The sequence below is a fragment of the Gadus macrocephalus genome, chromosome 12 (assembly GCF_031168955.1).
Source record: "Gadus macrocephalus chromosome 12, ASM3116895v1".
Lineage (NCBI taxonomy): Eukaryota > Metazoa > Chordata > Actinopteri > Gadiformes > Gadidae > Gadus > Gadus macrocephalus.
In genome coordinates, this window is record NC_082393.1 from 21,903,607 (window position 1) to 21,916,145 (window position 12,539).

Here is a 12,539-nt window from a genome sequence, read left to right on the forward strand (position 1 = left end):
AAGGTGACAAGCTGCACAATGTGATCACTCATGCCTACATCCCTGATGAGTATGTACCAAAGATCTTGAATGCAGATGTGACTGGTCAAAAGCTGTATGAAGACTACGTTTCAGAGCGAATTAATGGAGATGTTAGCTTATGGGCACCAGTAAAGAAGGAGAACAACAAGATGTTCATGTCTGCAAACAAGAAAATCACAGTAAAACTCAGAGACAAGAATGTGGATCTAAAGGAGACCAAGGACTTGTATGGCAGACTGATGGTACTGGCCAGGTCCAGCAGAGACATCAACCAGAAAGAGGCCATTGGGAACTACGAATTCACTTTGACACCAAGAGCCCTTTTTGCTCCAGATGGTACAATCCTGCCATGCCTGGACAAATCAAAGTTGATCCACCTCCTCAACAAGTTCGCTACAGCAGAAACTCCACAGGAAGATCAGCAGCCAGAAAATGGGATGGACACCACACCAGATGCTCCAAGTCGCAAGATAGCCCTGGTAGATGCAATGGTTCTTCTGCAGAAAATGGCCAAGAAACCAGCAACCATAGTGACAGTCAAACATCTCAGTGAATGCTTCAACGACAGGCTGATGTCCCTCACACGAGATTATGATGAAATCATCCTTGTGTTCGACACATACAGGGATGATTCTCTGAAGAGTGCTACCAGGGATAAAAGAAGGCAAGGAAGAGCACCAATCCAGTATCAGGTCCGAGATGACACAAACATAAAACACATCCCAATGAGCAGGTTCCTTTCACATGACAAGACGAAGGCTGACCTAACCAACTATCTTGCTGCAAAGACTCTAGAGTACAACAGTATATCAAAAAAACTGGTCATCACCTCTTCTTCAGGGCATACCAGGAGCAACAAAGACTTGGTGTTCCAGGACAACAATCACGAAGAAGCAGACACACTGTTGATCTACCAGGCTGTGCTGGCAACACAGCGAAACCCACCGGATGCAAAGATGGTTTTCTTCTCCCCAGACACAGATGTCCTAGTGTTGGTCATAGCAAACTATGACCTCATGCTGAAGAACACGTCCGTTTCCATGGCCTCTGGGGTTATGGGGATAGAGCCAATATGGAGAGCAATAAGGTCAGAAAGAGCAAAGGCTTTGCCAGCCTTCCATGCGTTCACTGGCGCTGACAACACTGGAAGGTTCTCACGTATAGGCAAAGCAACCTGGCTGCAAGTTTACATGAATGCAGATAAAGATGTAATCAGTTCACTGCAGATGCTTTCAACAGAGGAAGAAGTGACCGAAACTATGTTGGCCACTCTGGCTAGCTTCGTCTGTGCAGCCTACTCCCCCAAAGGCATCTACATCAAGACCATCTCCGAACTACGATGGCATCTCTTCTGCAAGCATATGGCAGAAAGTGATAAGCTACCTCCTACCCTTGGAGCTCTAAGACAACATGTCCTGAGAGTCCATATCCAGGCCAGAGTGTGGGGACAGGCCAGCATTGCTCTGCAAGATTCTCAGATGGATCCCCTGCAGAATGGCTACCACAAGGAGTCTGATGGCCAGCTGAAACCAACCATGACAGATGCCCTTCCAGCTCCAAAGGCCATCATTGAGATGGTTAGCTGTCAATGCAAAAGAGACTGTTCTTCTGCCAGATGTTCTTGCAGAAAAAACAACTTATCCTGCAGCGATCTTTGCCAGTGCGGCAGTGCGTGTCAGAATGATGAGGACACACAGGATAAGTATGAAACTGATGACGATGATAGTGATGATATGTAAAGACTCCTTGATTGCCTTAAACATTAAACACATTTCTGTCATGAGGAGCATGTTGGCTCTTAATGGACATTAACTTAGTGGAACGCTCATGATTGATCACTTGTAAAACATTCAATAAAACTACAAATTTCAGTCAATTAAGTTTTACGTTGAATCTAGCTTATTTATTTTGTTACCATTGGATTCCTTGGCCCTGAAAATGGTAGTTTAGCTGTCAAAATAAAAGCTCTAGGTTATTTAGAAGCTGAGATATTGACGAAAACCTTTTTCACGGCAGCCATTTTGTAAAATCCAGGATGGTGGGCATATAGGTATCAGGGAAAATGGAAACATTATTTTTCTGATTGCTTGCACAATAAAGTTTCCAAAAATGTATAGTTTTGATACTCTCCAAAAAATTCCCGCGACATTACATAGTGAACCTGACTATAACATTGGTCTGATTCTTGCAATGTTTCTCAGATGGAAAAAGGCAATCCTAGTTATACTTCTAACATGTTGGTCAAAGCATAGTTGAGGGTCAAACAGGACACCAAGACATTTGACAGACGCACTCTGTGGGATGGCGAGGCCATCCAACCACAGTGAGGCATGTAGAACCAGTCCTTCCTCCCTCACTTTAAAAACCACAAGCTGCCACTGAGGAATCTTGTTGATCGTGTCGTTGGGTTGATCACTAGCGGCCGTCATAAAGGCTACCTTTTACAGTCGGCTCATTTACATTTAGGCCTAACTGTTTCAGGTAAGGGAGAACCTTTTTTATTTTTGGGTTTTTTATTGTGTTCTGTTAAGTACTTTGTAACCTGCTTTGGAACAGTGTTCATTTTGTCAGCTATTTTAGATTTAGTCTTAGTCTTAGTCTTTTGACGAAAATGCTTATTAGATTTAGTCACATTTTGTCATTGTTTGCCTTCGTAGTTTTAGTAGACGAAAAGTCCTTACATTTTAGTCAACTTTTAGTCATTACTTTTAGTCAAAATGTTTTCTCTTTTTAAACTAGTTCAATCAGGCTAACCCTATATATATGGACACCTGCAGTCGGTTGCACCAGCAGAACGTAAAGCCGATCATAAGTTCGGGTGTAAAGTCCCCCTTAACCCTACGCTCGAAGTAGCTAGTGTCAAACTAAGGGTGTTCTAAATTTTGGTTGCACCACCGTAACTTAAGTTGTAACGTTACTAGTTGTGCATAAATTGTACCAGTGTCGCTTTTAATGACGTTTAGATAATTTCAAGCCAATCATTGACAGCTAACAATGTAAACAGGAAATACCGGCAAGTTTCCACCTTATCCGAGTGAAGACGCTTTAGCACACAAATGAGAGGGCAAACAAAACAGTTTCAGTCATTTATTCTCTAAAATTAGCTGGGATGGTATAGGCGTGAGGGTTAAGCTATTTGATGGCAGATTTTATAATAAATAAATAAATATAATATTCCGCCCGGCAAAACCGAAATCGCACATATAATTCGACATCATCATAATAAAGAAATGGATCGATACGGTCCTCTTCCCAATGCTCAAAACTAATAGCCATCTTTACCCTGCGTGTTGAAATCTTTTTACGTTTTTTTCATTTAACGGTTCTTTATCGTTAGTATGGAACTTACACCAGCTAAAGGGGAGCTGTAAAAGATAAGTTATAACTTAGTATTACGTTGAAACTATCTGCTTGGTGCAACTGCTATTTTTTTAGTAGAGTGTAAAGTCGAACGTTTGGGGGATTTACGTTCAACGTAGCCTAAGTGGGACCTTACGTTCTGCTGGCGCAACCAGCAGCTGCTAAGTTGTTCCACTCAAATAGAGTACTAAAGTGAAAATGTTACGTTGTCCTGGCAACCGGATTTTCAGTTCTAAACAACAGAATGAGAGATGGCGTTCTGCATTGCTTCCATGTGTTGTTTCTTTCAAAATTAAAATAAATCAATTTCAAGAGGTGAAAATCACTACCAATCGAAAAATGTCGAGGCGTTCATGCATTCCCCTGGGGTATTAAAAGGAAAAGTTCGTAAACGTTAGCTTAGTTTCGTTTTTTTTTTAATATGAAGAAAATCTATTCTCAATATTACTTACATCATTGGTAAAGCAAACTCACAAATCAATTCGCAAAAAGATTGTTCCTTTTCTATAAAAGGTTTGTGTGGCATAGGATTTCTCCTTGTTAATTTGGTTTGTGAAGAACCGAAAATCGGTTGCTATGGAAACGTGACGTCACACTTTAGTAGGCCTACCCTTGTCTGTTTAGTGTTCAGCCTTCAAAACGAGAGCCGGTAAATTGTGAAAACTTAATTAAACTGTAATCAGACAACGCGGTTACATGCTATAGACCAGGCCTATTCAACTAGCGGCCCGTGGGCCAAATGCGGCCCCTCTTACTTTTTTTCTGGCCCGCAAGAGGTTGCATGCAAAAAATAAATAAAATAAAGGAGAAACATAGTTGCATGCAAATCAGGTTTCTGTGTGTAGCCGGTGATACTAGCCAGTATCAGTACCCCACAATCAGGAGCTGGCATCACTTATTCTGACAATGTTTGGATCAACCGATACGTGTGAGTCTAGGTTTTCTCATATGAATGCCATCAGAACAAGGGCACGTTGCTCCATGACCTATGAGAAGCTGCATGAGTGTCTCAGGATGAGCCAAACTAGGCAAACAAGGCAGTGCAATCTTTCTCACTGACTCACTGGCTCAAAATGTCTCATATGTACAGTAGTTCTGTTTTGTGATGATTCAAACAACATTGTTGAATTCTAAATACGTGGCCAAAATACGTGAGGACAAAATCTTTTATAATGATACGATTAAAAGTGAAGAAGGAAGGAATGCGTCTGACAAGTTTATTCTTATATATATTAAGTTAACACTACTTTAAGTACGATTTATTTGTAGCGATTTATTCACGTAGTTTTACTCTGTGTGGCCCATGAACCCCCAGTGGTTTTCTTTTTCGGCCCACTTGTTAAGGAGGTTGAATAGCCCTGCTATAGACCCTAGAGTATCTGTGGAGTAAAAGCTGGGAAGAATTTTGAATTATGATATGTACAATGCATAACGTTAGCTCATAGCTGAGTGGACTATGCCTCCCGTTGCCAAGTCGTAGCTAAGGTCCGTCCTATTTACTGGAGGAGTGAACAGTTGCATAACAACCTTACGGGAGGGTACTGATTGGAAAATATCGTGCATTTTGAATGTCCAAATAGCACACCACTAACATTTTCGTCCTGTCTCGTCTATGACATTTCGTCATAGTTTTTATCATCAAAGATCTATTTTAAGCTCGTCAACGTCTCGTCTTAGTCACGGAAAAAAGGTTGTTGACGAACAATTTTCGGCATATTTTTCGTTAACGAAATTAACACTGGTTTGGAAAGGGGATTCACAAATAAAGTTATAGGCTATTATTAGGGCTTTACTGCTGCTACTGTTCGTCTTCTTTTTTAAACATGAGTCTTAATCCGTGGCTAATATTACTATTTTCCTTTACGGATGCCTGAGATATACAACTGTTTAAATCATCATGATGCTAGTCAATGTTTCTTTTGTTTCAGGTTTTCCTTTCTTGATGGGTACCCTCCACGGGATCGTTGGCCTTTTGTTTGGCCTTCAGATCGTCACACATGCAATGGGCTTTAGTAGTGGGGGATTTTTTCAGTCTTGCGCTTCCCTGTTGCCTAACCATATATTCAATGGTGTAGATTTCCCCCCACAGAACAGTGAACAACCGTTTGAAGTCAATGCCATCGCCGGTGAGGGGGAGTCAATTATGGGTAGGCCTATATGAATAGTGTTCGTTTTTTTTAAATAGGGTATATAGCCTATATGTCATTTTTTTCTTCAACGAATCTGATCTATGGTCTCTTTAATCTGTATTTGTTTAGTGACTCTAGGAAGCAGGTCGTCTGCTGCTCAACCATTTACAGGGTTCATGGTGGATGTCCGGAAGTCAGAAATAGATCCTGCCAATGGAAGTTTCGTTGAGTTTGGTCCTAGAAGTACTGGCTTGACGTGCAATGGCATTCAGGTAAGCTGCTACTACCAACTAACTATTTAATCATCTTTACTGAAAAATAATAGTTAAATAGTTAAATAATGTCTACATGTATAAGTCATATAATTACTGCAGTGACTTTATATAGACCTGGTTTAAACCCTTGTTTGACATAGTTTATCTTTGTTTAGGATTCAGCTGTTACTCAAAACTCAAACGTTCCGAAGACTTTTGTTCAAGTTAAATGGCAAGCGCAGGAAAATGGATCCTCTTCATTATTTTTACGGTAAATGTCCATGCAGATTATTTCATACACCTTAATTAATTAAGACTACCCTAATAATGTACGAATGTTTAAGCTTCATTCAATCAGCATTTTACATCAGGCCTACTCAAAGGGAAAATTTAGAAAAAGTACATCAGGAGCATGCAATAAAACTATTAATCATTTTCACTTACAATTATCCAATTAGTGAAATGGTGATATCACGGTTATTATTAGGCCTAGATTAACAATGTATGTATATATTGCTTTATCTGCATGTGTGTGTGTGGGTGTGTGTGTGTGTGTGTGTGTGTGTGTGTGTGTGTGTGTGTGTGTGTGTGTGTGTGTGTGTGTGTGTGTGTTTGTGTGTGGGGGTTTCAGAGCCACATTTGTTCAAAATTTCACCACATTTTGGAGTCCAGTGAATGTCACTATACAGACACCAGCTTCAACAACACAGCCACCAACTACAACACTAACTTCCAAGCCCAGCACAGAACAACCAAGTACAGACCAACCAAGTACAGAACAACCAACTACACAACAAACAATAACAGAACAACCAACTACAGAACAAACAATAACAGAACAACCAAGTACAGAACAACCAACTACACAACAAACAATAACAGAACAACCAACTACAGAACAAACAATAACAGAACAACCAAGTACAGAACAACCAAGTACAGAGTTACCAAGTACCAACCAACAAAGTACAGAACAACCAACTACAGAACAAACAATAACAGAACAACCAAGTACAGAACAACCAAGTACCGAACAACCAAGCACAGAGTTACCAAGTACCAACCAACAAAGTACAGAACAACCAACTACAGAACAAACAATAACAGAACAAACAAGTACAGAACAACCAACTACAACATCAAGTGGAACAACCTTAAGCATGCTGTGTTGGCCTATCTATTATATGAGCTTGATTATTTGTTCATGGAGCATACTTGAAGGCTTTTTTGTCATCAAATAGTGCACATGTCCCATGGGACACGTTTTTATTTCATAAGGTTCAAGCATTTTTGCTTTAAGTAAAACCATGGTGAAATGCCTATTTTTTTTTTTAACCATGTACTTTGGGCATAATCAACTCATAATGTTGATTCAGAAGTACTACTACCAAAGGCTTTCTGATACAAACTTAATTTGTTTTAACAAACTTTAAAGCTCTCATTGTTCTCTATTCCCGTCGGTACATGACATATGGGTTGCCTCGTAACTAGTGCTCCCTCCCTCCCTGCTCATGTATCCGCCATGGTGGAGCTTTGATTACGCTCTGTTTTCGCGCATTTGATTGACAGGTCAGATGGATTCCCTGAACCAATGAGGAAAAGGGAAAAGAGGCCCTGCAAGGACAGAAATTACCAGGGAGAGGTCAACATCAAGTGTGTAACATTTACAGAGGCAGACACATCCAACCAAAACTCATATTCTCACAGAGCATTATACCCACTAATAGGCTGATGGATTACTGATGCATTTCTAAAAATGACACTCAAAATATAGGCCTAGCTCTTAAAACTAGACAATCTATAAAGATCTATTTAAAGTGCATAAATTCATTAATTTCACATTGCATTTTAGCATCAACTTAGAATGCAAGAAGGACAATGGACATAGGGGCTATGTGTGGTGGCTGTTGAAATGAATGTATCAAAGTTTGTTGCAAGGCAACAACAGTAGTGTCACTCATTTAACAAGGCACTCTTTTCACAAATATGTATCATCTGTACATCATATTTCACAAATATGTATTGGGTAGTCCCAGCTATCTCGCTGTCTACCTGTCCACCTGTTCTGCCTGTTTATCAGCTCATCTATTCCCCAGCCTGCCTGGTCCTGCCTGCCTGGGTCCACTGCCAGTCACTGCCTTACAATAATCCTTGTTTTCCCTATACTCATACTATCCCCTCATTAAATATTCATTTTATTCACATTGCTGTCAGTCTCTGTTTTGCATCGGGGATCCCTAGTCCGAAATTTCAAATTGTATATGAATAATATATAAATAGATAATATATTCATATTTTATGTACGCACAAAAATTCAGTCTGCCTAGGGCCATCAATGCATTTAATACGGCCCTGAACATATGAGACTTACCTCAAACAAATAGTACAGTTAGTGATGTATTGAGTACATCATAGCAGCACTTGCTCAAGGTTTGTATTAGGATTTCAGTGCCACAGAAGTCCAACAGAGGACAGTGGCATGTCACAATTGATTCTCCAACATATTAGACAATCTTTGGAAACCTATGCAATGCCACACCTGGGTGAAACAAGAGTACATAGGTCGAAACAAAAACTAGTGGTTTAATATCATTACAACTTCCATCTAATATCGGTCAGAGGAATCTTGTTAATTATAGTGTTGTTGGGTTGATAACTAGCGGCCGTCATAAAGGCTACCTTTTACAGTCAGCTCATTTACATTTAACTGCTTCAGGTAAGGCAACATTTTTATTTATTTTATTGTGTTCTGTTAATACTTTGAAACCTGATTTGGAAGGGGGATATACAAATAAAGTTATAGGTTATTATTAGGGCTATACTGCTGCTACTGTTCTCCTTCTTTTTTAAACATTATTCTTAATCCGTGGCTAATATTACTATTTTCCGGAAACTTGAGATATACAACTGTTTAAATCATCATGATGCTAGTCCAGGTTTCATGTATTTATTGGTTTATCTGTGTGTGCGTGTGCGTGTGTGTGTGGATGGGTGGGTGGGTGTGTGTGTTTCAGAGCCACATTTGTTCAAGATTTCACCAAATTTTGGAGTCCAGTGAATGTCACTATACAGACACCAGCTTCAACAACAAAGCCATCAACTACAACACTAACTTCCAAGCCCAGTACAGAAAAAACAATTACAGAAAAACAGAGTACAGAACAAACAAGTACTACACTTGGTACAAATCCATGTACTAGTGCTATACAACAAATTACTACACTGTAAAAAAAATAAAAAGTTGGGCAAACTCAAAATTGCAAGGCAACTTACTGCAATAAATTTTTGAGTTTTGAGCCCATCAAAAACGTGATTTTCTTCTTTAGACAAACTTGAAAGTTAGAGTTATACCAACTAAGATTTTTATATTTTACAAACTCAAAAAAAATAAGTCAGGGGTGTTAACTTAATATTTCAAATTAAGGTTAATATTATTTAAAAAAAAAAAACATTTCAAAGAATGCAAAACGAGTTTTAAGTTCACTTTATTAAAATTAATAATTTCAAACTTCCATTTTACATTTCTGAATGCCAGACAGCAATAGAACAAGCAACATGTAGCTAGTTCAGCAGCAGAGAATCGCTGTCTAAATGCAGCAAACCAAAGAGCAGAACAAGTTTGACATTATGGTCAAACTTGTTCTGCACGAGACAGGAGCCCAGGTTAAACGGTGACGCAACTCTCGTGCCTCATACACCGCACGATCCCGAGAGCTGCCATTATTTCACACACATCCGCATCACACAGCGCACCGCACACCCGACCAACGGAATTGCAAGTCTCGTATGAAGGTATTATTGTAGCAAAAGTCTTTAGCACCTGTAACTGCAGAATTTGAATGCGTACACTAAAGTCACAGTAAATTTGTGGTCGTATATATTTATTTTGCATGTGTACTCTAAAGTCACAAATGTGTAACAGTACATTTGTAGTCGTAAATATTTTTTATACCATTGTAAACACAAAATAGGGTTTACGAGTACGCAAATCTGTGTTACAGGTGCACAAATCCTTTTGCTACAATTATTGCAGCGCAGTTGGTGCAAAACACATTCGCACACCCGTGTTTCATAATCTGAGAACATGCCCAAAAGGTGTGAATGCGTGAACCCAAATTTGAACGAATGCATCAGAAGTTGCACATCTGTAAAAAATGTCCTCAAAAATAAAATGATAAAGAACGCTATGTTAATTCAGCATTTTAATGAGCGAGCACAAATCCATTTTACAACTGCTCGAATCTGCTCCTGCAAGTCTCAGCTGTGGGTTTTTTTGCAGGTTGTTTTGCACCACGTCTAGGTGGTAAATGTGTAGCAAAAGTATTCGTATCCGTAGATGCCAGAGCGTCCGTGGGCGGCACAAAATAGTCCTGCCCATAATTTCTTAATCCAATGAAACTCGCCGGCAGGGATACATTTCTCAAATTTCACTGGGACTAGTCTCGCAAAGCCAGACCAAACTGGGACCCACCGCGTGCCAGCCATGGAGATATAAAGATCGCAGCATACTCTGCGGCGCGTCCTACTGAACGGAGGTGGGTATCCTACATTATGTTAAATGAAATGACTTAGTTCAAATGAATTCCCCCCAAAGTATTTCATTAACATGCCGCAAATGTCCTTCAATGTATTTTAATGGTCGCCATAACATAATTTCAGAAATGTTAATGCAATACTTTGGGGAGAATTCACTGGAACTAAGTCATTTCATTTAACATAATGTAGGATACCTACCTCCGTTCAGTAGGACGCCCTCTTCACTTCTCCAGAAAGAAAGTATCCCGCGCTGAGTATGCTGCGATCTTTATAGCTCCATGGCTGGCACGCAGTGAGTCCCATGCCGTGTTCCAATACCCGCACTTCCATGAGTACACTTAAAGTGAGTACTATCCGTACTCACTTGAGTGCGTTAATTTTTCAGATGTGAGTGCTGTTCCAAATCGAGTACTCCGTGGTGCACTAACTTTGAACGGTGAACTCTTTACGCCTAGCAGCTATAAAAAGCTATAAAAACTACAAAATGACTCTATCAATGCAGGCTATGTGGAAAATGCGCCGGCTTTGGCTCAGCCTCTTCCGCTACGTAGCTAATATGGCTGCCGTTGAGTACGGAAAGTGTCCTTCGATCCACACTTCACGATTAGCCCGTTTTGAGTACGACATCCGGGTCCTTGAAGTATACTTCTTTTCGCCGGATCTGAATTGGAACGTACTACGTACTCAAAATTTGGCTAGTAAGTAAGGATAGTACGGGTATTGGAACAGTGTAATTTGAGAAATGCATCCCTGCCGGCGATTTTCATTGGATTAGGAAATTATGGGCGGGACTATTTTGTCCCGCCCACGGACGCTCTGGCATCTACGGATACGAATACTTTTGCTACACATTAACCACCTAGACGTGGTGCAAAACAACCTGCAAAAAAACCCACAGCTGAGACTTGCAGGAGCAGATTCGAGCAGTTGTAAAATGGATTTGTGCTCGCTCATTAAAATGCTGAATTTACATAGCGTTCTTTATCATTTCCTTTGTGAGGACATTTTTCACAGATGTGCAACTTCTGATGCATTAGTTCAAATTTGGGTTTACGAATGCACACCTTTTTGGCATGTTCTCAGATTATGAAACACGGGTGTGCGAATGTGTTTTGCATCAACTGCGCTGCAATAATTGTAGCAAAAGGATTTGTGCACCTGTAACACAGATTTGCGTACTCGTGGACCCTATTTTGTGTTTACAATGGTATAAAAAATATTTACGACTACAAATGTACTGTTACACATTTGTGACTTTAGAGTACACATGCAAAATAAATATATACAACTTCAAATTTACTGTGACTTTAGTGTACGCATTCAAATTCTGCAGTTACAGGTGCTAAAGACTTTTGCTACAATAATACCTTCATAGTCTCGGTAACGGTGGCGGCAACACTACGCACAATAAACAACACACAAACAATAAAGACCCCAAACCCGTTAACCCAACTTAACCTAACAGAAACAAATTGACAAAAGGCAATAAACCCCTTTTTCCCAACCGGCATCACGAATACCCAGACTCCCCGGGGGGTAGTGTCGAAATGCGCATGTGCACCGTAGTTGGCCCAGCCTCAGACAGAGTCTGACTTAAACCTTAAACCCGTGTGTCTTGCTAACAAAGAGACTACAGTGAGCCCAACTCTTGACCCAAAACTCAACATTGTTGGTTGGACTAAATTGCATTGCACAGTTGTACATGAATACTTAATGTTTTATATTAATTTTACTCAGAAATCATAATGAGACCAACAATTTTGAGTTTTCGTTTTTACAGTGAGATACTACACACCCAACTGCTACACAACAATCGTGTATTGTTGAACCACAAAATATATGTTCTATATTTGATGTATCATCAGGTGGAACAACCTTAAGCATGCTATGTAGGCCTATCTATTATGTGAGCTTGATTATTTGTTCATGGAGTATACTTGATGGCTTTTTTGTCATCAAATAGCGCCCATGTCACATGGGACATGTTTTTATTTCATAAGATTTTAGCATTTTTGCTCTTAGTAAAACCATTGTGAAATGCCTATTGTTTTTTCAACCATGTACTACTTTCTTATACAAACTTATATTTGTTTTAACAAACTTTAAAGCTCTCATTGTTCTCTATTCCCGCCAGTACATTTGGGGTTGCCTCATACCTGGTGCTCCCTCCCTGCTCATTTATCCACCACTGGAGAGTGTTGGGTACACACCCCTGTTGGGGAGCTTTGATTACGCACTG

General features: G+C 39.9%; 1 protein-coding gene and 1 long non-coding RNA gene across 2 annotated transcripts; one reads left to right on the forward strand and one right to left on the reverse strand.

Moving 5' to 3' along the window:
- Positions 1-5,188: 5,188 nt before the first annotated feature.
- On the forward strand, positions 5,189-8,992 carry LOC132468558 (location of vulva defective 1-like). Its single transcript, XM_060066285.1, has 5 exons — positions 5,189-5,528; positions 5,640-5,782; positions 5,941-6,035; positions 6,396-6,850; positions 8,943-8,992. Exons 1-5 carry the CDS (start codon positions 5,279-5,281, stop codon positions 8,990-8,992), a joined length of 993 nt encoding a protein of 330 aa, XP_059922268.1. The 5' UTR covers positions 5,189-5,278.
- A 2,689-nt stretch (positions 8,993-11,681) lies between these two features.
- LOC132469977 (uncharacterized) lies at positions 11,682-12,539 on the reverse strand. The gene is made up of 2 exons (XR_009528535.1): positions 11,932-12,539; positions 11,682-11,876 (listed from the first exon to the last, which is right to left on the reverse strand). It is a non-coding gene; the product is annotated as an uncharacterized LOC132469977 (long non-coding RNA).